The following is a 24421-nucleotide window of genomic DNA, read 5'->3' on the forward strand; positions in this document are numbered from 1 at the left end:
AGAAGGGTGCTGCGCCTGATCGCAAGAGCACACTGAACAAAGGAAGGAAGGGATTTTTAACCCTAATGCAGTTCCTGTCCCTGTGTCCTTCCCTTATTGGCTAGGGTTGGACCACACAATCAAAACTGATTCCAGTTGGCTAAGACTTAAACTTTTCCAAATAGAGTAAATGCACGATTTGTAAAAGGAGGGGTTAAGAGTGGTTTGTCCGCTATAGTATAAGGCATGTCTGGACATGTTTGGCCATGTCAGGGCACAACAAGAGTGGGAGGGTTGTTTGCATGCTGGAAACGAGAGTACAAGGAGCTTGGGCTTCTGAACAAAGAACAAGAACATCACACAATTAAACATTTTGAAGAGGAATTTATCATTCCTAGCATGAAAACCAAGTGTATTTATGGAAAATTTAGCCCTACAGACCACTAAACCTCTTTGTTTTTCTTGTCTCTGGGTCTGAAATGGTGTTTTTAATGAAACCAATTAATTTTTCATTAATGATTTTAATTTATTTACAACATGGGAAAAAATGTGTGATATAAACTTATGAATACTAAAAAAAAAGTTTATAGACACCCTGAAGGAGCTCCAAACACTCATGTCTTTGGACTGCTCCTTGAGAAAATACTATTCTAGTAGAATTAGAGTTGATTTTCACCTAAGATTTTGTGACTTATCCTATACATGGGGATGGAGCAGATTTCATTGACCAAAATGAAAATAAAGTAAAATTTAAAAACTAAGACCAATTCCCTGGGCTGTGTTATCATTAGAGTGATTTTAAGCCCGATTTGATTGCTTACCTTTATACTTTTTGGGCTTACCAAGACTACTTTTGTATAGGTAAAAGGTCTGTAGAACGTCATGTCTACATAATCAAAGAATTTATTATATATATGTTAACTTGTCTAACATTATCCCAAACTTTAGGAATAAATCAATTAATGTATAAAATTTGACTGTGTAAGACTTTAGAGAGACTAAATTCTACACATGGACTCATTAGAACTTGCCAGTAAAAAAAAAATAAGTTGTAGCTATATTTTAAAATATTTGTTTTGATGATTTTAAAGTTCATTTGAATTTGAAGTAAGAAGAGTACTTTGACACTCATATTTTATTTGAATTTCAGTTTAGCCTATATCATCTTGGCCAGTCCATGGTCTCCTCAGCATCTAAAATCACATGTATAGGCTAATGGAAAGTTTACTAGCCAAAAATAAGTAAGTGTGGAATTTAATATGAGCTTCACAGTTTGCTCAGAAAAAAACAAGAACTTGAGGGTAATAATTATTTTCAAGTTTCCCATTATCTTACAGGAATGTTACATTTTGAAGTATGGTTTTTGAAGTATACGTAGAATTATTCTATTTTACATTTCTCTCATAGCCACATAAAGAAGGGATTCCATTAAAAGTTTTATCCTAAGGTGTATTGTATTAAAAAATGGATTGCATATTATAATAATAATAATCAGTAATATAGTTACAGGGCTGATATTTTCATAGATATTTAATAATAGAGGGTATTTTCCAAATCAGTGGTCTAATATACACCATTTAATAGAAATGACTCAAGACATTAGTGTTTGATCATCTCTCAATGGTCTGGACTGTGCAGAGTTTTCTAAAGTGTTTATATTTTAATGGCCTTGTATAAAATTTGATACTTTAATATACATTAATGGTAATAACAGCTCTACAAAATGTCCTTTCCAATTTTTACTTTATTTTTATTTTAACAAATCATTCAGCATTTGCTTTTAGATAGCCTACTTGGGAAAGGAGGATGACAATATAATGAGTAATTCCCTCCCAATTTTAGTCTAGGGAATGCATTCATAAATATAGTCATATGTCTCCTAATGACAGGGATACATCCTGAGAAATGTGTCCTGAGAAATGAGTCGTTAGGCAAATTCACTGTTGTGCAAACATCATAGAATGTACTTACACAACCTTCATAGTATAGCCTACTATACACCTGGGCAATACCTATTGCTCCTAGCCTACAAAATCTGTACAGCATGTTACTGTACTGCATACTGTACACAGTTGTACACACAATGGTATTAGTGTATCTAAACAAATATAAGCATAGAAAAGTACAGTAGAAGTACAGTATAAAAATAGTAATCCTTTATGGGCACTTAGCATGAATGGAATTTGCAGGACTGGAAGTTGTTCTTGGTGAGTCAGTGGTGAGTTGTAAGTGAATGTGAAGGCCTGTGATGTTACTGTACACTACTGTAGTTTTTATAAACACTGTATACTTAGGGTACACTACATTTATGAAAAATATTTTTCTTCAATAAATTAGCTTACTGTGACTTTTTTACTTTATAAACTTTTTTAAAAACTTGTGATAACACTTAGATTTAAACACAAACACATTGCACAGCTGAACAAAAATATTTCTTTATACTCTTATTCTGTAACCTTATTCCTATTTTTATTATTTATTTATTTTTACTTTTTAAACTTTTTTGTTGAAAACCAAGACACAAACACATTACCCTAGGCTTACACAGTGTCAGGATCATCAGTATCACTGTCTTCTTCCACCTCCACATCTTGTCCCACTGGAAGCTCTTCAGGGGTAATGTATGGAGCTGTCATCTCCTATGATAGCAATGCCTTCTTCTGGAATACCTCTTTAAGGACCTGCCTGAGGCTATTTTACAGTTAACATTTCTTTTTTCTAATTAGGATGAGTGTACTCTAAAACTAAAAAAATTAAGTGTAGTATAGTAAATATATAAACCAGTAACAGATTTATATTATCATTATTAAACATTATTGTATAGCATGCTTTTATATGACTGGCAGTGCAGTAAGTTTGTTTACATCAGCATCATCACAAGCATATAAGTACTGCACTATGGTGCAATGTTACAATGGTTACACTTCGCTAGGCCATAGGCATTTAGAGCCTAGAATTTAAAAGGCTCTCTTGGGGAAAGTTGATAATCCCATGGGAAAATGCTTAGGTCTCCTTGTCAGTAGCATTTTGATAAACTTGGGCAGAAGGATTTGTGGTAAGTCTCTTTTATAAAACATAAGTGTTCGAGGGCAGATTGATATTCTTTACTTGTTTGAAAACAGAATGTCTCTACTCAGACTGCCCTCTGGTCAACACTATTTTTTTTTTTTAAACACAGTTAAGCTTTAATGTCCATACAAAGCCTCAGAGCAAATGTTTTTGTAGCTTGTAAAAAAGCAAATTTTTTTTCTTTCTTTTTTAATTATACTTTAAGTTCTTGGATACATGTGCAGAACTTGCAGGTTTGTTACATTGTTACACACGTGCCCTGGTAGTTTGCTGCACCCATCATCTACATTAGGTATTGCTCCTAATGCTATCCCTCCCCTAGCTCCCCACCCCCAGAGGGGTTCCAGTGTGTGATGTTCCCCTCCCTGTGTCCATGTGTTCTCCTTGTTCAACTCCCACTTATGAGTGAGAACATGCGTTGTTTGGTTTTCTGTTCCTGTGTGGTCAACACTATTATTGTTACTCTGTACTCTTGTCATTATTTAAGAAATAATCTTCTTTTAACATGTGTGAACTAGAACACAAACATGGATTTCCATGATTTGATCTGTTTCTGTGCTTTGGTTTTATGATGCGAGAGATCTCACGCTCATGGAAAACTAACAATACCTTGGATTGTGTACAGGTTTTGCATAATTATGCTTGCAGACTTTAGTTCATAAAGCTTTTTCTTTTATCATATAATTAAAAAAATAGGCTAGGCACATGATTTATAAAATTTGTCAGTAACACTCCTGTGTTCTTGATATAAATGATACCCTCCAAGATAGCTAGCTGATCAGAAATATTGATAACTTTTGGAATTTTCAGCTTTACTCATCAGCCATATAAGAAGTTCACTTTTATGATCTGCTTTCTTTTTCTTTTCTTGTCATGATCTGCTTTTTTTTCTTTTCTTACTTCCTACCTTCCCTGGGCTAAGATAATACTGATGTGGTGCTCAGAGACCCTAGGGAGAGGGAAGGTAGTTTCAACTGAGACCGAGCGTCATGAGGAAACTCTGATGTAGTGTTCAGCCAGAAGTAGACTGATGTAAAATCATTTGTGAACTGCCTACTTAAATGGTAAATTTTCCATAACTAGAAGTTGGTTTGATGATTAGAAGCAATTGGGCCTAACTTATAAATGATCATTGGGCCTAACTTATAAATGATTGCTAGGCCTAAGTGGGGAGGGTAGGAGATACAGCATTTGAAACCCTAATTGAAAACTATTTGAGGAATTTATTTGTAGGCCAAGGTCCTCCTGGGGTGTATTATTTATACTGTTCTGTCCCCAACATAATTGTCCAGGAAGAAAAAAATTTGAAATTGAAATTATTTAGTAGCTGCTCCATTCAAAAATAGTTTTGGAACTAATGACACACACACACACACAACATGGAAGAACCTCAAAATAATTATTCTTAGCTAAATTCAAATGAAGAGGGTATATTGTATGATTTCATTTATATAAAATTCTAGAAAGTACAAACTATAGTGGCAGTGGATTACTGCTTGCCTGAGGAGGGCAATTGTTGATGGTGAGAGGAGAAGGAAGAAGGGTATGAGAAGACTTTTGATAGTGGCAAATCATTATTTTGACTGTAGCAGTGGATTCAAGAATTTAACATATGTTAAAACTTATTAGATTGTACACTTTAAATATGTACAGTTTAAGACATAAGAAAAATAGTTTTGTCCTCCAGGGTAAAATAGTGTGCCCAGGGTAAATTCCTAGAATCCTACTTATTTAGCATGGGATGGGAACTTGGAGACGGTGGGAACTACCAAATAAAACAAAAGGTCATTTAAAAGCTGAAGTCAAGAACACATCTCCAGAGGGTTTCTTATATATAGTAAGGGAGATATGATTTGGCATTTTTTTCATAATCATGGCTGAATGCAGTACTTGTATAAGCATTACAAAGAGAGCTAAACCAAAAAAGCCAAAGTGAAATAAGAAAAATATAATTTACAAAATCCAAGAGAATATTATTTTTGCATAGAGACATGTTACAGACAACATCTATAACAAATAATGAAACTTCAAGGGAAATACTTAGGCAACAGGGGTCCCCAATCCCCAGACCACAGACCAGTACCGGTCCTAAGGAACCAGGCCGCACACCAAGAGGTGAGCTGCTGGAGAGCAAGCGAAGCTTCCGTCTGTATTTACAGCCGCTCCCCATCACTCGCATTACCACCTGAGCTCTGCCTCCTGTCAGATCAGCGGCAGCATTAGATTCTCACAGGAGCATGAACCCTATTGTGAACTGTGCATACAAGGGACCTAGATTGCATGCTCCTTAGGAGAATCCAATGCCTGAAGATCTGTCACTGTCTCCCATGTCCTAGATGGGACCATCAAGTTGCAGGAAAACCAGCTCAGGGATCCTGCTGATTTTACATTATGGTGAGTTGTATAATTATTTCATTATATATTATAATGTAATAATAATAGAAATAAAGTGCACAATAAGTGTAATGTGCTTGAATCATCCCCAAACCCTCTCCCCCAACCCTGGTCTGTGGAAAAATTGTCTTCCACGAAACCAGTCCTTCTTGGTGCCAGAAAGATTGGGGAGTATTTAGGCAAGATGATTTTGAAGACAGTTTTGTGATATAAAGATTACACCTCTTCGGTCTATTGTTACTATTTTTTAATTGATAATTATTTAATTTGTGCTGTTGAAAATGTGATGCCGAAAATCATGATGTTTCCTGCAAAGGATAACAGTTTTGACTGGAAAGTATGTCTAAGGAACAGAATTTCAACTTGAATTTTAGATCTGAAGCTTTTTGCCCAAACTTACATTTCTTTTTAAAATAGCGTAAGAGGCCAGGTGTGGTGGCTCACTGGTAATCTCAGCACTTTGGGAGGCTGAGGCAGGCAGATCGCTTGAGGTCAGGAGTTCAAGACCAACCTGGCCAACATGGTGAAAACCTGTCTCTACTAAAAAAATACAACAATTAGCTGGGCATGGTGGCAGGTGCCTGTAATGCCAGCTACTTGGGAGGCTGAGGCAGAATTGCTTAACCCAGGAGACGGAGGTTGCAGTGAGCCGAGATCACACCACTGCACTGCAGCCTGGGTGGCACAGTGAGAGTCCATCTCAAGATAAATAAATAAAAATAAAATAAAATGGCATAAAATAGGCAAACCTAAAGTTTATAGGATTTATTAAAATGTCCTTGGCACACATGGTGAAATGCAAAGAATTGGAGTTAATATAACTTAAGTGAAAATGATATTGGAGCTTTGCTTTAAGAGAAGATTCTCTGTTAAATGAGTTGAAAATAGTTGTCCTAATACATGAATAACAATGCCAAGGAAGAAATTTGGGTTGGTTTTGTAACAATCACCATTCTTAATATTCTGGTATATCTTTTAAACCATATGCATATTTATAGGAGTTTATTGTGAGCTTCCTATTTAGCTTTAAAGACCCTTTTTATTAACATAAAAATTAAAATGTTTATATATTTTTTTATTTGTGCTTTTTTTACCTTTAGCTTCCATTGAAGATTGACATCATTAAACATCCAAATGAAACAGATGGCAAAAGTACTGCTATACATGCAAAACTCTTGGCACCTGAATTTGTAAACATTTACACGTATCCTTGTATTCCAGAATATGAAGAAAAGGACCATGAAGTAGGCAACTTAGTTTTTATAACTCTTCACATTGGATATAAAAATGAATTTTAACCTCCATTGCCTTTCTGAACTTACTCAAACATAATTTAATATTTTTCTTAGTAAAGTATTATGCTCAGGTAATGTTAGACTATATACAGTTTATTTCATTGATATCTTCAAAGATCAGATGTTTCTAGACTGCTATGCGTTTTTGAGTCTTTCTGCATTTTATAGCTCTTCTGCCTTATTTCTTCAGGTTTTTACTCCTTGCCAATACTATTGTGCCTGCTTTTACCTTTTCTCCTCTCCTTCTCCTGTTTGTGCTACATATAGATGATCTAATTTGATGCAAACTGGGAAACCAGATTACAAATATTGTTGGAATTTCTCTAAAAGAAGAAAGACTGAGTTAGGATATTCAGGAATCCTCCTAAATTAAGAGCTTTAGTGCATAGCCTTTATAACATTTCTTTTGGCTGCTCAGAGGCCTTCCTTGCTCATTTTTAGATTCTTAATTGGTTTTCACCCAGTTGCAATTGTCACATTGGTGAGATATTATGGGTCTTCTTGCTGAAAAGTAATTTTACAATGTGTCTCAAAAAATTAAGGCCTTGGTTACTGAAAGAAGCATGTAAAAGCCTTTTGGTCTCTTGGAGGCCATTTGTTGGTGTGGCTAGTATAGAAACAAAATTAAAAATTAGTGCATTCATTTGTTCCAGGAAGAACTTGGTAAATTTTTACTTTCCTATTTATATCTATATATATATATGTATTTTTTGGTTGAGTTTATATAAAAAATTATGTTTGTAAATAATATTTGAGTTTTGGATCTAGGAAAATGTTTCTTTCTTTGGTCAGCTAGACTCCATTTATGTTGATTAAATAGAATGTAGTGCTATGTTCTGTAAGGAGATGTGATATGCTTATAATTTAAGAAAATTCAGAAGCCCTGGACTTTGCTAACTGGATATAGGGGGAAATATAGACATGTATTATGAATATTTAAAAACTTTTACAACTTTGAAATGTATAAAATTCAAGGTTTTTGTTTTTTAAGAGTCGTGCTCTGTTGCCCAGGTTGGAATGCATTGGCATGATCACAGCTTGCTGCAGCCTTAAATTTCTGGGCCCAAGCAATCCCCATACCTCAGGCTCCCGAGTAGCTGAGGCCATGGGTGTGCGCCACTACTCCCAGCTAATATTTTTATTCTTTGTAGAGACAGGTCTCACTATGTTGCCCAGACTGGTCTCGAACTCCTAGGGCTCAAGTGATCCTCTCACCTTGGCCTCCCAAAGTGCCGGGATTACAGGTATGAGCCACTGTGCCCGGCCAAGATTTTTTGTTTCATAATTTAATTTTATTGTGATTTTGTTTTTATCTTTTTATTTTAAAAATTTGTGTGCTCATTGAAGAAAATTTGGGAAATAGAGAAACATATGGGGATAAAATTCCCTTGATTCTCCAACATTTATTCATTTAACAAATATTTACTTGGTGCCTGCTTTGTGCCAGGAGCTGTTCAGACATTGGAAGCTCTAACAATATAAATCTCAGTAAAAATGTGCGGAAAGAAAAGTGGTATCATATTTATGTAATTTTTCCTGGAAGGTTAGATTTTTTCATTTTAATTTTTCACTGTAATAAATATACTTAGATATTGTAAGTGTCTGTGTTTAGGATTATTTTATTACATTCACATAATGAGATCGTTGAACCAAAGGGTATGAATATTTTAAGACTCTTGATTTAAATGGTCAAATTGCTTCCATGAAGAGTTATGCTATTTAATCCTGCTCTCAAACCACCATTTCCTCACCAGCATTCACTGTATCATTTGTTTTATCTTTGGCTTATGATATAGATGAAAATGGCATTTAATCATTGAACAGTTTTCAGTGGTTCTTTTACGAAGTATCATGTACTTTGCTTTTTATCTTATGAAAAATTATATAATTTAGTCTTTTTATTTCAAGTATGACTAACTTGGCATCTGTCAGTCAGTGAATAACTTATTTTGAAATAATAGTTTTAATTATTATATTATGATTATAAATTACTAGGGGAGAGCCAAAAACTTTACCATACATATTAAAGAACCATATACAATAGAACCAACCTAATGCTTATTTCTCAGATATTCAACATATCTTTCTTAAAATTTTAAGTCAATCAAAATTTATATATTTTGAAGATCATAGTAGCACACTGCTAACCCAATTTTCTTTGTTTTAGGTTGCACTCATTTTCCCTGGACCTCAGTCTATCTCAATAAAAGATATTTCTTTTCATCTGCAAAAAAGGATTCAAAATAATGTTAGAGGCAAAAATGATGACCCTGACAAGCCATCTTTTAAACGCAAAAGAACTGAAGAACAAGAGTTCTGTGATTTGAATGACAGCAAGTGCAAAGGCACAACACTGAAAAAAATTATATTTATAGATAGCACCTGGAACCAAACAAACAAAATATTCACTGATGAGCGACTTCAAGGTAAAAAAAAATGTTTTTTTGGACTGCTCCTCCCTCAGATTTATTTCGAAAAAACTTCAAACTTACAGATAATTTGAAAGAGGAGTTACACTGAATACCTATACATTTTGCCATATTTACTTTATTTCTCTATTTCTTTTTATTATATATGTGAGTGTGTATTTATATATTATATATTTTTTGGTTGATCAATTGAAAGTAAGTTTCAGGCTTTGTAACACTTCACCCTTAAATATTAAGTGTACATTTTCCTTTTTTTTTCTTGAGACAGTCCCACTCTGTTGCCCAGGCTGGAGTGCAATGGCACAATCTTGGCTCACTGCAACCTCCTCCTCCTGGGTTCAAGTGATCCTCCCACCTCAGCCTCCCAGGTAGCTGGGATTACAGGTGCCCACCACCACACCTGCCTAAATTTTGTATTATTAGTAGAGACGGGGATTCATCATGTTGGCCAGGCTGGTCTCAAACTCCTGACCTCAGGTGATCCTCCTGCCTTGGCCTCCCAAAGTGCTGGGATTATAGGCATGAGCTACCACGTCCGGCCTAAGTGTACATTTTCTAAGAATAAGAATATTCTCCTATATTAATAAAGAATGACATCTCTTTTATAAACACCCTAATGGTGAACACATTTACTAAGAAGTTAGATCTTCTATTTTGTTTTTTTGTTTTTTGCCTTACAGGTTTTTTGTTGTTCTTGTTGTTGTTTGTTTGTTTGTTTTTGAGGGGGAGTCTTGCTCTGTTACCCAGGCTGGCAGTGGTGCAATCTCAGCTCACTGCAACCTCTGCCTCCTGGGGTCAGGCGATTCTCCTGCCTCAGCCTCGCTAGTAGCTGGGATTACAGGCACACCATCACCACGCCTGGCTAATTTTTTTGTATTTTCACAGAGACGGGTTTCACCATGTTGGCCAGGCTGGTCTCTAACTCCTGACCTCAGGTGATCTGCCTGCCCCGGCCTCCCAAAGTGCTGGGATTACAGGTGTGAGCCACCGCGCGCAGCCTTCCTTACAGTTTTTAAAAATAACTTTTTTGAGTAAGAATTAACATGTAGTAAACTACATGTTTCCAGAGTATTAAAGTTTTCTCATATGTGTACAGCTGTGAGACCATCACTACAAGTTAGGAAATGAACCTGTCCATCCCCTGCCAAAGTTTCTGCCTGACCTTTTATTTTTTATTTTTTATTTTTTTATTTTTTATTTTTTTATCTTTTATAAATGGTTTATTTCATTTGGCATAATGTCCTCAAAGTTGATCCATGTTGTAGTATATGTTAACATTTTCTTCCTTTTGAAGGATGAATAACATTTCATTGTATGTATGAACCACATTTGGTTTATTTATTCATCTATTGAGTGGTTACATCTATGCTTTAGTAATTCTGAATAATTCTGATGTGAAGATGGGTATATAAATATCTTGTGGAGACCGTGTTTTCAATTTCTTTGGGTATTTGGATCATATGGTAATTCTGTTTTTAATTTTTTGAGAAACTGTCATACTGTTTCCCACACTGATATGTCATTTTACATTCCCACCAACAGTCCATAAGGGTCCTATACGTTCTTCATATCCCCACCAACACTTGTTATCTTCTGCTTTATTTAATAGTAATATTCCTAATGAATGTGAGGAGGTATCTCATTGTGGTTTAATTTGCATTGTCCTAATGAATAGTGATATTTTGCATCTTTTCATATGCTTATTATCCGTTCAAAAATCTTTTTTGGAGAAAAGTCTGAATAGACTCTTGAATAAGTCCTTTGTCTATTTTTTAAACTGGGTTGTTTGTTTTCTGTTGTTGAGTTTTGGGAGTTCTCTATATGTTCTGGATATTAATCCCTTCTCAGATATATGATTTCCAAATATATTTCTCATTCTGTAGGTTGCCTTTTTACTACATGGTTAGTGTCCTTTGATTAACAAAAGTTTTCAGTTTTTATGACATCCAGTGTGTCCATGTTTGCTTTTGTTGCCTGTGCCTTTAGGATCATATCCAAGAAATCTTTGTGAAATCTAATGTTGTGAAGATTTTGCCCTATTTTTTTCTCTTAAGGGTTGTATAATTTTAGCTTTATATTTAGGTCTTTGATCCATCCTGAGTTAACTTCTATACATCAGGTTAGGTAAGGTGCCAAAGTTATTCTTTTGCATGTGAATGTCCAATTTTCCCAACACCATTTGTTGAAAAGACTGTTCTTTCTCCATTGAAAGGTCTTGGAACTCTTGTTGAAAATCATGAAAAGAACATGACTGTTCTTTCTCCATTGAAAGGTCTTGGAACTCTTGTTGAAAATAAACCCTTGCATGTAGGCAACGGTTTATTTCTGGGATCTCTACTCTATTCCATTGGTCAATATGTATGGCTTTATACAAGTACCATGCTGTTTTGATTACCATTACTTTAAAGTAAGTTTTGAATTCAGGAAGTGTGAGTCCTCTGCCTTTGTCCTTCTTTTTCAAGATTATTTTGGCTATAGTGTTTAACTTAAGATTCCATATGAATTTCAGGATGAATTTGTCTATTTCAGCAAAAACTTCGTTGAAATTTTGATAAAGATTGCATTGAATCTGAAGATCACATTGTATGACATCTTAACAGTATTACATTTCCAATCCATGAACATGGGATGCCTTTCCATTTATTTATGTCTTCTTTAATTTTTTTTTTTTTTTTTAGACAGAGTCTCACTCTGTCACCAGACTGGGGTACAGTGGCACGATCTCGGCTCACTGCAACCTCCACCTCCTGGGTTTAAGTGATTCTCCTGCCTCACCCTCCCAAGTAGCTGGGACTACAGCTGTGTGCCACCATGCCTAGCTAATTTTTGTATTTTTAGTAGAGTCGGGGTTTCACCATGTTGGCCAGGATGGTCTCCATCTCTTGACCTTGTGACCCACCTGCTTTGGTCTCCCAAAGTGCTGGGGTTACAGGCGTGAGCCACAATTTCCTTTAGCAATGTTTTGTAGATTTTGTACACGTCTTTCACCTCCTTGGTTAATACCTAAGTGTTTTATTACATTTGATGCTATCATAAATTAAACTATTTTTCTAATTTTCTTTTCAGGTTGTTCATTGTGAATGTATAGAAATGCAACTAATTTTTATATGTTGACTTTGTATTCTGCTACTTCACCGAATTCATTATTAGTTCTAACAGTTTTTTTTTGTGTGTGGAATCTTTAGTATTTTCTACTTATAAGATTATGTCATCTGCAAACATATTCATTTTACTTCTTTTCTAATTTAGGTGTATTTTTTTTTCAAATTTATTTCTTTTACCTATTTTCTCTGGTTAGAACTCTCATGCTACATAGAACAGAAGTGGGGAAAGCAGCCATCATTGTCTTGTTCCTGATACTAGAGCAAAAGCTTTCAGCCTTTCAACATTGAGTATGATCTTTGCTGTGGAATTTTCATATACAGCTTTTAGTATGTTATGGTTGATTCTTTCTATTTTGATTGTTTTGAGTATTTTATCATGAAAGCGTGTTGAGTTTTAACAAATACTTTTTCTGAATTAAATGAGATTATCATGTGGTTTCTTTTCTTCGTTCTGTTAATCTGATATATTACATTGATTGGTATTCATATGTTGAACCATCCTTTCATTCCAGAAATAAATCCCAGTTGATTATAATGTATAATCCTCTCAATATGCTGTAGAATTTAGTCTGACAATATTTTGCTGAGGATTTTTGCTTCGATTTTTATAAGGGACATTGGTTTACTGTTTTCTTTTCTTGTAGTATCTTTGTCTGTCTTTGATGTTAGGGTAATGCTGGCCTTATAGATTTAATTAGGAAGTGCTCTCTCCTCTTTGTTATATTGAAAAATTTTGAGAAGTATTGGTATTTGATTTTTTTTAAGTGTTTGGTACAATTCACCAATGAAGCCATCAGGACCAGGGCTTTTGTTTATTGGGAGATGTTTTTATTACTGGCTCAATCTCCTATTATTGATAGTTTCTATTACTTTGTACTTTAGTCTTGAGAGGTGTTATGAATTGAATTATGCACCCTCCCACCCCCCCCAAAAAAAATCATTTGTTGAAACCCTAACTTTGATGTGACTGTAATTGGAGGTAAGACCTTTAGGAGATAATTAAAGTTAAATGAGATCACAATGATGGGGTACTAATGAGGTTAGTGCATTAATGGAATTAGCAGCCTTATAAGAATTGAGAGAGAGAGAGAGATCTCCTTTGAGCAAAGAGGAAAGATCACAGGAGGACACAGTGAGAAGGCTGCACCTGCAAGCCAGAAAAAAAATCCATCACCAGGAATTAAATCAGTTAGCATCTTGATTTTCAATTGACCAGCCTCCAGAACTACAAAAAACATTTTTGTTGTTAAAACCACTCAATGTATGGTATTTTATTGTAGTAGCTCAAGTAGACTATTACAGTAGTTTTTATGTTTTTACGAACTTGGTCATTTCATCCAGATTATCCAATTTGTTGGCATATAATTTGTCCATAGAACTCTCTTGTAAACATTTTATTTATGTACAAAAACTAGTAATATGCCTACTTCAACATTTTATTGTAGTGATCTGATTATTGTCTATTTTGTTGTTAGCCAATCTAGTTAAAGATTTGCCAATTTTGCTAATATTTTTGGAAAACCAATTTTTGTCTTCGTTCATTCTATTTTTTTTTAGTTTCTATTTCATTTGTCTCTACTCCAATTTTTCCTTCCTTCTGCTAGCTTTGTGCTTACTTTGCACATGTATACATATGTAACTAACCTGCACAATGTGCACATGTACCCTAAAACTTAAAGTATAATAAAAAAAAAATAAAAAAAAATAAAAATAAAAATAAAAATAAAAAAGAAAGAAAAGAAAAGAAAAAAAAATACTTAGAGATAAATGAAAATTAAAACACAACACACTGAAATTTTTATGATGCAGCAAAAACAGTGCTAAGGGAAAATTTGTATGTATAAATGCTTAAATTTAAAAATCTTAAATTAACAACTTAAAAACGTACGGAACTAGAGAAAGAACAAAGTATGCCTGACCTTTTATAATCTTTCTCATCCAGCTTTCCCCACAGCACACTTCCACACTCTACAACCCCATCTCTAATCAATGATCTATATCTAATCATTATAGATTAGATGCATTTTCTGGGATATTATATAAATTGAATCATATAGTATGTACTCTTTTCCTTTTTTTGGTTTGGCTTTCTCACACAAAATAAATAACTTGACACTCATTTTTGTTGTAGCATGTATCAATAGGTCATACATTTATTGCCAAGTAGTATTTCGTTGTATGGATATGCTACAATTAGTGTTATCTATTTATCTGTTGATGGACATTTACACTGGTTGTTTCCCATTTTCTACTATTTCAAATAAAGCTGCTATGACACTTGTGTAAAAAAAAAAAAAGGATGTTCTCCTGTATAATAAATACAGTACCATTATCACTCCTAAGAAAATTAATGAAAATTACATAATATCATCTAATATACTGTCCATATTCAAATATCCCTAATTGACCCAAAAATACCTTTTGTAGCTTCCCCCCATATAGCATTTAAACTCGTCATGGTTTATTTCGTTATTATGTATCTTTAGTCTCTTTTAATCTAGAGTAGTCCTGTTTTTATTTTTCATGACTTAGACTTTTGTGAAGAGGACAGGTCAATTGTCTGAATGTTTCATTGTGATTAGTTTCAGTCTAAATATGTTGCCTAGGATACTTACAGGTAAGGATAAATCCAGGGTTGTCTATGTCTAGTTTATATCTATCGTTTGGGTATAATTATTAATAACATGTAATTTTACTCTCAGAAATGAACCTTTTAGCTGATAAATTGTATGGCTAACCAATTCATAGGTGAATTCATACTTTATTGTTGCATCAAATTAGGAGGCACATAATGCAAATTGTCTATTATTTGTGATAACTTTCATTACTTGATTAAAGTGGTGATTACCCCATCTCTCCATTATAAAGGTTTATTTTTTCTCTTTGTAAGTAGTGGTAATCTATGGGGTGATGTTTTCAGACTGTGGACTGTTTCCCAAAAACTTTTCACCAGTGATTTTAGTATTCATTGATGATCCCTGCATAAATCGAATAATTATATTGAGAATTGAAAAATAGTGAAATTTTAATTACATGATTTCTTCCTACATTAGTTAGCCAGTATTCTTATGTAAAGAAGAGCTTTTCCTTTTTCTCCTGTTCTTTATTTCTTTCTCTTTCCACCCCTTTTTGAGATCACTATGATCTTATGGATTTTCTTTTTAATTCAATATGCTATAATAAATTATAGTGTAGCATCAATAAAGATGCTAATCTTTTTGATAATAATCTTTTTGATGCTCTAGTTCTCTCAAATTTTGCCAGTGGAAACCCTTCAATACTTCATGGCATGGCCTCATTTGTCTTTTTGGTGCAACAGGCAAGTTCACTCGTACTTTTTTTCTGTCTCAGACCTGGAATCAATTGTTTTTCTAAGAAGCTATAGTTTCTTTTAGTAGGAAATGGTATTAGAAACTAAGATCTGGTAAATTCATTACTTTTGGGATGTCATTGCTTCAATGGATAGAGCCAGGAAAAATACATAGTTATGTATCATGAGTTCACACAGATAGTTCCAATTCATATTTAACATTATAAGGATTTTTATTTCTTTTAGAGTGAAAAACTTGGTTCCTAATAATAGTGATTTAAAACAGTTACTTTACTTGTCCATGTATGATTAGAAGGCAAGAAAGCTATTCAGTTAATATTAGGCAGTTGCTTAAACAGTTTATTTCAAACTGGGAGAGCTTCTCTCAGGCTAGTGTTAAAAATGTGCATTATCTAGAAAAGAACATTTTGACACTTTTTGGAGTCTGATTGGTGTTCATTAATTCCAAGCTGAAGTGAGTGACAACACTAGATTTAACGAGCTTAATTTATATAGTTTATGCATCTGAGATCTTCATACACATTAGTAAAGTTGCTTTGAAAGTCTAATTGTGTGCGCTTTGTGTCTTATGTGTGTGGGAGAGAGTGAAGGGCAGGTACTACGGAGCATAAGATCTTTAAGAAATTTTGTTGCTGATGTTTGATAGAAAGACAAACGCCTAAGCCCTAAGGCTGTGCTCTTTGAAAGAGAGAAAGGGAACACTGCCTGCCACATTCCTGTGGATGTTTACAGCAGCAGGTTACTTGCCAGTTTGAAGATTTTTCTGAGCCATTTTTCTTTATAGTTACCTTATATGGTAATTGAAAAGATAAATGAAAAAACATAAGTAAAAACCTTTGACAAAACTATAAAAGGAATTATTGTGGTATTATTCAAAATCTCTTTTCAGAGTGTCCAAATTTGGCTTGCCTAAAATCAGATTTGTACAAAAGATTTTTGTTATTCCTTCCCAATTCACATGGAAAGTATCATATATTTCAGTTCTGTGCTAGATCAAAAATTTTTAAAGGGGCTTCTTAATCTCTTTAAAATCATAAAAGGAACAGATTTCTAAAGGCAAGTTTTCTGCATGACCTACTTCAACCCCTGTCCTTTGTGGCTCCTCATTGCACCACAGGAAACAATTAGGGCTCTATACATATCTATAACCTCTGTATATGTGAAATACTGATTTCTGAATAAACCAAGTGACTTCCATAAGAAACAATCCATGGTTTTTATAAATTGTTGGCTTTAGGCTTTAAAACTTCGTCATTTCGTGAGATTAATCTGAACAAACTGAGTCTATACCTCAATTAAACCCTCAGGTGTATTGGAAATTATGTTTCCATTATTTTACTATGAATGCTGAGGTTAAGAATCCCTTTAACAATGTAAAACCTTACTGTTTTGCCAAATTTTTACAGAAAAATAGCTCTGTGTGTTCTACCAATGTCAAAATAAAACACTTGAAGGTAGAGTGCCTAATTTAATTATAAAAGGTAAACCTAAACCTACAGGTGAAGAATGATATAACATTCTTAAAGATTTATCATAGGAAGCCTTGGCAGAATGTAGGGGGAGACATTGTTTCTTTTTGTTGGGTGTGAGTCCAAATTATATTTAAATGGCATTATACTGTAATTTGTTATAAAAATTAGCCAGCTCTTTCCCTTCAGTTTGACTGTATTGATACAACTTTTAAAGTGATAACTTTGTTCATATTATAAGCGTTGCCTAAACTACACTCCCTGTCAGTGAGTGCTGTGTCCTATACTACCTTATTCAATCCTCACATCAAATATATGAGGTAAAGGATGTCACCCTCACTTTGCAATTGAAGAAACTGAGGCAGCACTTTTGGAAGGAAAAGACATTTGTAATTATCTACTTTAAGTTTCTACTGCTAAAATATTTTACTAGTTTTGAGCCAGGTGTAGTGGCTCATTCCTATAATCCCAGCACTTTGGGAGATGAAGGTGGGAGTATCACTTGAACACAGGAGTTCTAGACTAGCCTAGGCAACATAGCAAGGCCTACATCTCAACAAAAAATAAAGTAATTAGCAAGGCGTGGTAGTGTGCACCTGTAGTCTTAGGTACTTGGGAGACTGAGGCAGGAGGATTGCTTGAGCCCAGGAGTTCAAGGATGCGGTGAGCTACACTCATGCCACTGAACTCCAGCCTGGACAACAGAGCAAAATCCCATCTCAAGAAAAAATGTTTATGATTTTTACTATAATTTTATTATAAAGTTACTGATTGTTAGAAATACTAGGGTATAAAAAATATTTTGCATTCAAGAAACTGAAATATTTAATGTTGTCTAGAATGCATACATATATGAGAATGGTAAAAGAGACTGGAGAAATTCAAATTATGAATGTCATATTTTATTCAGCATGCTTGGGCATTTGTTCTTTTATCCATAGTGCTGTGGCATCATTAAACAATTTTTAAGCTTGTCATTGACATGATTAGATTGTATTTTAAGTCTAATGGAAAGAATTGGGCTGGAACATGACTTCAAGCTCCAATTCCTTCACTAAATAAGCAAAAAGGTTTTGTTTGTTTGTTTTTAACTGTTTTATATTTTTAAATAAATTGTGATACATATGAAATAATATATACACACACACATGTATATGTAACATTAAGTTATAAAGCATAGTGATATAATGAACAATTAAGAACTCAAGCACCAGTATTTCTAACTTCCATTTACCTATGTTTTCCCTTGTGCCATTCCCCTTCTTCCCCTGACAGTTATTTTCCTGAATTATGCTTTTTTAGATTATAGTGTTATATATATGTTTTCATAAACTACATATGATTTAGTTTTGCTTTATTTTGACCTGTGTGTCGTTTTCTTGGGACTTGCTTTCTAAAGTCACATTTTGTTTCTAGGGTTTACATATATTGTCATATCACTGTAGCTATAGTTTATTCTATTTCACTGCTGAATAATATCTGTGATATACTACAGTTTATCTGGTTTCCTGCTAATGAAACACTTTGGTTATTTCTAGTTTTTCCTATTGCAAATAATGCTACTACACACATTCTTGTGCAAGTACAAGCTCCTCTAGGAAACATCCCTAGGAGTCACATTGCTGAGTTGTTGAGTATGAGAATATTCACCTTTACAGGATAATGCCATATTGTTTTTCAAAGTGGACATACAAAGGAATATTTCCATCATTAATGTATAAGCGCTCCATTGATCCATAATCTCTCCTACCTTGGTATTATCAAATGTCTGATTTTTGCCAACCTAGTATTTTAAAATGGTGTCTCATTGTCATCTTCATTTACTTTTCTCTAATTACTAATAGGATTGATAATTACATTGTTTGTTTATTTGGCCATATACGTGTCCTATTCTGTGAAATATCTATGCCCATTTTTCTGTGTTTTATCTTAATTGATTTGTAGAAATTCTTTGTATATTCTAGAATATAGATAATGTTGCAAAATATCTTCTTGCAGTTTGTGGTTCATCTTTTCAATTTCTTTTCTTTTGAGGAAAAAAATTTTTAGTGTGGAATTTATCACTATGTTTGTGTCTTGTTTGAATCCTTCTCTTCTGCAAGATACTATATGGCTAATGATTTGCCTGAGGTTTTTTGTATTTTCTGTGTAAGTAATGCCAATTGTATTTCTTTCCAGTTCTTATCCATCTAATTAATTTATTGTTCTTTATTACTATGTTAAATAAGACCTCTAATGCAATATTTAATTGAAGCCAGTTATTTAATTGTAGGGGTCATCCTTCTCAGGTTTCAATCTGATAATCTATGTCTTTTAAATAGTAAGTTTAGTTTATTTACAATTGCTGTGAGTATTGAAATAATTGGATCTACTTTCTACCATCTTAATTTTTATTTCTATTTGTCCTTTTTTATAATTTTTGTTTCTTTTTTTGATTGAGGTTTTTTCTTATTCTATTTTTATTCCTATTTCAGTTATTTTAGAGAATTGCCCATATCACTTAAAAAGTTCAAAGCCAAACAATGTTTAACCTCTCCTTTTTTACATTGTATGGACTTTGTATGCTGAAGCTTCATTCAGCCTCCTCCTGGTTCACATTGTTATTGTTAATATCATTATTTTTGTCTGTCGTTTATTGTCAGTCTACAAATTAGACATTATTATTGTTTTTGTTTTATACAGGCAACATTTATCTGGATTTGCATAGATGTTTACCGTTTTCTTTACTCAGTGTTTTATCAAATACATCCTTTAGGAATTCCTTTAATTTGGTCTCTTGTTGGCGTATGTTCAGTTTTCATTTGTCTATTAAATGTTTATCACTTTTTTCTTGATAGGTTGTTCTGCTGGGTTCACAATTTTAGGTTGCCAGTTCTGTTTTTGTGTTTGTTTGTTTGACACTTGGAAGATATTATTCTAGTGTCTTCAATATTCTGTCTTTGGTCTTTGGTCATTCTAATTACCTTTTCTTTGTATATGATCTGTCCCTTCTCCATGGCTTCTTTTAAAATCTTCTCTTTATCTTTGGTGTTTTTCAGTTAAATATGTAATAGAACTAGGCACTGATTTGTTTGTATTTATCCTGCTCGAGACACATGATGTTTCATGTATCTGTGGCTTTTTATAGTTTAAAATAATTTCTGGAAAAGTCATAGTCATTATCTCTTTAACTGCTCCCTCTCTTCCATTCTCTTTGTTCTCTCTTCCTCGAACTCCTGTTAGTCATTTGATCCTCCATATCTCTGAATATTTTTGTATTTCTTTTATTATTTATTTCTTGTCTCTGCTACATTTTACATTGAGTAAAAGTGGGATGTGACAGTGGGAAATCATTAGTGACTTAGAAATTCCAGTTGGTCATTGGGCCAATTTTGATGCTACTTTCTCTCTTTTATTTCTCACTTTAAAGTAAAATTTGCAAAAACAAAAAATTAAATATAGTATGAGTCCAGTTACTGGCCTAAGGAGCTAAAAGCATTCTGGGTTTGTATGATGACAGCTGAGTTATAACAAATGAGAGTACTGTTGTGTGACTGCATTAATTATTCCCTTTTTAAATGTACAAGAGCAAGGCATTCTACCTGTGTTATTGAGCTCTGCAGCATACATGTGACAGAGCTAAAACAAACAAGCAAACAAAAGAAACCACACAGCTTTAGGATACTCTGTTCATGAATATAGCCTGAAAATGATAATCAAGAAGTAAACTTTTACCAGTATTAAGGAACATTAAGCTGCCTATCTCTCAGTGAATTTCAGAATGATATTTTAAAAGTTAGTTTAGGCTGGGCACTGTAGCTCATGCCTATAATCCCAGCACTTTGAGAGGCAGAGGCCAAGGCAGGAGGATCACTTGAGCCCCGGATTTTGAGACCAGCCTGGGCAACATAGCAAGACACTGTCTCTAAAAAAAAATAAAAATAAAAAATCTTAGCTGGATATGGTGGTGTGCACATGTAGTCCCAGCTATTTGGGAGGATCACTGAGTCCAGAGTTTGAGGTAACTGTGAGCTATGATCACACTGCTGCAGTCTAGCCTGGGTGACAGAGTGAGACCTCATCTCTAAATAAACAAAAAAGTCAGTTTGTCAAGGAAATGAAACCCTTCTGAAAATTGGTGAATGCAGTCCTGTCAGAGATTTAGATTTTTGAAGATGCTGATACATAGAAGATTGGAAGACATGAATATCTTAAATGTTAACTACTTTTAATTCATTGGTCTAAGACTCAGTGTTAACTGTCATGTATAAGATTTTATTATTTGTTTTATGTTGCTTCTGTATATACCTTGAGGTGTTTAAGAAAATATCTTGTTTCAAACTGAGATTGAAGGAAGTTATCTGCAGTCTTTAAAAAAAAATTCTTAGAATAATTAAGAGAAATTATTATTGTACCAAGCCTGTGGTTAAGAAGAAATATTTATATTTTTTCTTTCTTTCTTTCTTTCTTTTTTTTTTTTTTTTTTTTTTTTTGACAGGGTTGTTACAAGTTGAGTTGAAAACAAGAAAAACTTGCTTTTGGCGCCATCAAAAAGGAAAGCCAGATACTTTCCTTTCTACAATTGAAGCCATTTACTACTTTCTGGTAGACTACCATACTGATATATTAAAAGAGAAATACAGAGGGCAATATGACAATCTTTTATTTTTCTATTCTTTTATGTACCAGTTGATAAAGAATGCCAAATGCTCTGGAGATAAGGAAACAGGAAAACTTACACATTAGTTTTTAACAAGCCACTTATGTCTTTTTATTTTGCTAACATTAATAAACTTATATTTGTGCTTTGTTTTTTCTTAAGAAATAATCATATATAATGCCTGTAAGACCATTTGAAAAAATTCCAGTTTCATGTATATCACTTCATATTTCTTGAAGGAAATTGTATCTGGGGGAATTTTTCAGAGATACTGTTGATTTAAAAACTTACTTCAGAAGTTATTTGCTCAGTGAAACCTCAGTTTCATTAGTACATTTTAATATAGTGTGTTATGTCTCTGTGATTAGATACAACATATTCCATTAGATCTAATTAGCTATTTATTTCAACATCTTTATATCTTTTCACCTGTACTCATGACCACCTTTAGAAGTAAATGGGGTTACAATCTGCTGGCTGAAAAATAGGTCATAAGTGATTTTTCTTGAGGTTAGTAGCAAACATAGGCAGAACTAGAATTAGAATTCCGGTATCTAGGGCTGTTTCTTTAAGTCCTAAGGTTGTTAAAAGCAGAGACTCTGGAGCTAGACTACCTGAATCTAAATCTCAGCCTTTCTGCTTATCAGCCATGTCATTTTCTTCCATTTGTACAAAGCAGGCAATACTGAGCAACTACCTTATAGGAATAACTGAGTTAATATCTAAGGGGCTTTCAGCAGTACCTGAAATATAGTAAGTGTTATATATATGTTTACTCTTTTTATTTTATTTGGAATTGTGAACTGATAATAATTGAAGCCTACCTGCTAGTGGCCATCTCTGCTGCCAGGTGAAAAGAGCCTGACTTAGAATGAAGTCAGCAAAGGAAAGCAGAGTGGAGAGAAAAAGAGAGACTGAGTCCTGATGACATCATTTATTTACCTAGACCTAGCTGCTTGTGAATAGAGCCCTACTGTGCTGAATAGCTTCTGTCTGCGCTTTTCTGTTCTGCTCCCTGCTCTGTGAGGTAGGTTCCTTTGCTCTCTTGCTTTTGGTTGGGTTCAACAAATGGGAAGCACCAGTGGGAGATTAGAAGTTGAGAGGAAAATGAAATGATGTTATTTATTTCCCTGGCTCCTTTCCTGCCATGTCATCATCAGTTGGCTGTGTTCCTCTACTAAATAGTACCTTATCAGGAATCCTATCTCTTCTGTTCCCAAGCAGTTACCCCAGTTACCTCACTAGGTTTAGTTCCTGCTCCCTCCCTTTACCCCTTTTCACTTAGGGTTGGTAATAGCTTACAGTTATTACTAGCCCCAGTATAGTTCACTACAACTTGTTGCTTTACCTAAACCCTGCTCATACATTTGTAAATACTGTAGTTGTTTTATTACACTCTTCTCAAATGTCCCCACTTGAAATAGCCTTCTATTTCTTTTGGGGACTCTGATAAATTCACCTGTTTGGGTGAAATAATAGCACATTTCCTGAAGTATATACAGTGGGACACATGATGTTTTATGGGGGAAAGAGTTCTTGGTGAAATTAGTTTGCTGTACATTACGTTGTTTCCCTCCCAGGGATTCAGAAGGCAAAACATATTAAAGGTTCTGAAAAGTCCTGAAATAAACATTTTGAACTTTATTTAAGCTGATATATCTTAAACTTACTTGAATATGTAGCACCTATTAACATGCCATGGAAATAGGACATTTGGAGTATTGTAATTAAGAACAATTCCTATTAATATACATGGGGCAACTGAGAATTAAAGAGGTAAGTAAATTATTGATAGATCATACACCTAGTTAGTAGCAGAGCCTGTTCTAGAATCTGGAACTTCTGATTTGGTTTGGTTCAGTAAGGTCACCATTATATTATGCTATTCATAAAAAGGAATGTGGATTATATAAGGCTTGAACATTATTAGTCTTACAGTCTTAGCCAAATAAACTAACTGGCTTGCTTATTTTAGCAGTTATTCTACAAGAATGGAATTAAAATAGATTTTTTTTTCGTGTTTAGAACTTGGCCCTGGGAATAGAGGAAGGCTTGAATTGATTTAAGCAGGGCCAAAGTTGGATTTCTCTAGGCTAAATTTGGACTTCCCTGAGCCAAAATCTATTGCATTTAACTGGCTTTACAAACCAACTAAACATAACAGTTCAGAGGGAAAAGAAAAAAAAAAGCGAGAGACAGAGAACAATTCTATCACTCATTTGCCTCCATCTCTCAGCTGGCATAAGAAAGATGACCCACGTACTTCATAAGAGCCTAATTTACAGCTAAGGCCAGATAAAATCTCAGGTTCTTTTCAAAAGAAGTTAGTAATACCTGTTAGAACAATGAATTGACTATACTTGTCTTAGTTTTTTTTGTTTGTTTTTTGTTTTTTTGGTGTGATAGATGTAACAGTGGCCCTAATTCTTTATCCTTGCTTGTATTCATGGTCATTTTTCAGGTTCCTTTGAAGTACTCCCCCCACTGTGATTCTGGGTCATCTGCATTCAGAGATTTAGTGCATTTTTACTTACACTTGTGCTTCTGCTGTTGACATAAGAATATGCATGGCTGAGTTAGCCTGCTGGAGCATGAGACTGCATGGAACAGAGCCAGGTTGCCCTGGTCACCCTCACTGAATCTTGTCTAGATTGGCTGATGGCCAGCCAAACCCAAGATATGTGAATGATTCCAGCCAAGATCAGCAGAGTC

The 24421-nt window shown here is 34.1% G+C and overlaps 1 protein-coding gene across 6 annotated transcripts in view; it reads left to right on the forward strand.

The window, feature by feature from the left end:
• The window catches only part of DTWD1 (DTW domain containing 1), a 28060-nt gene extending 4707 nt beyond the window's left edge, over positions 1–23353 (forward strand). For 4 of the 6 annotated variants that reach the window (XM_001167630.5, XM_024349201.3, XM_016928197.4 and 1 more), the window contains exons 3-5: positions 6543–6686; positions 8905–9163; positions 21548–23353. In XM_001167630.5, coding sequence (XP_001167630.2) covers positions 6543–6686; positions 8905–9163; positions 21548–21795 — 651 coding nt within the window. In that variant the 3' untranslated portion in view covers positions 21796–23353. Of the gene's footprint in view, positions 1–6542; positions 6687–8904; positions 9164–15515 lie in introns of all 6 variants that reach the window. The other 2 variants (XM_054666929.2, XM_054666930.2) reach the window with 2 other exon arrangements.
• Positions 23354–24421: the final 1068 nt, after the last annotated feature.

This window comes from Pan troglodytes, chromosome 16 (genome assembly GCF_028858775.2).
Source record: "Pan troglodytes isolate AG18354 chromosome 16, NHGRI_mPanTro3-v2.0_pri, whole genome shotgun sequence".
NCBI lineage: Eukaryota > Metazoa > Chordata > Mammalia > Primates > Hominidae > Pan > Pan troglodytes.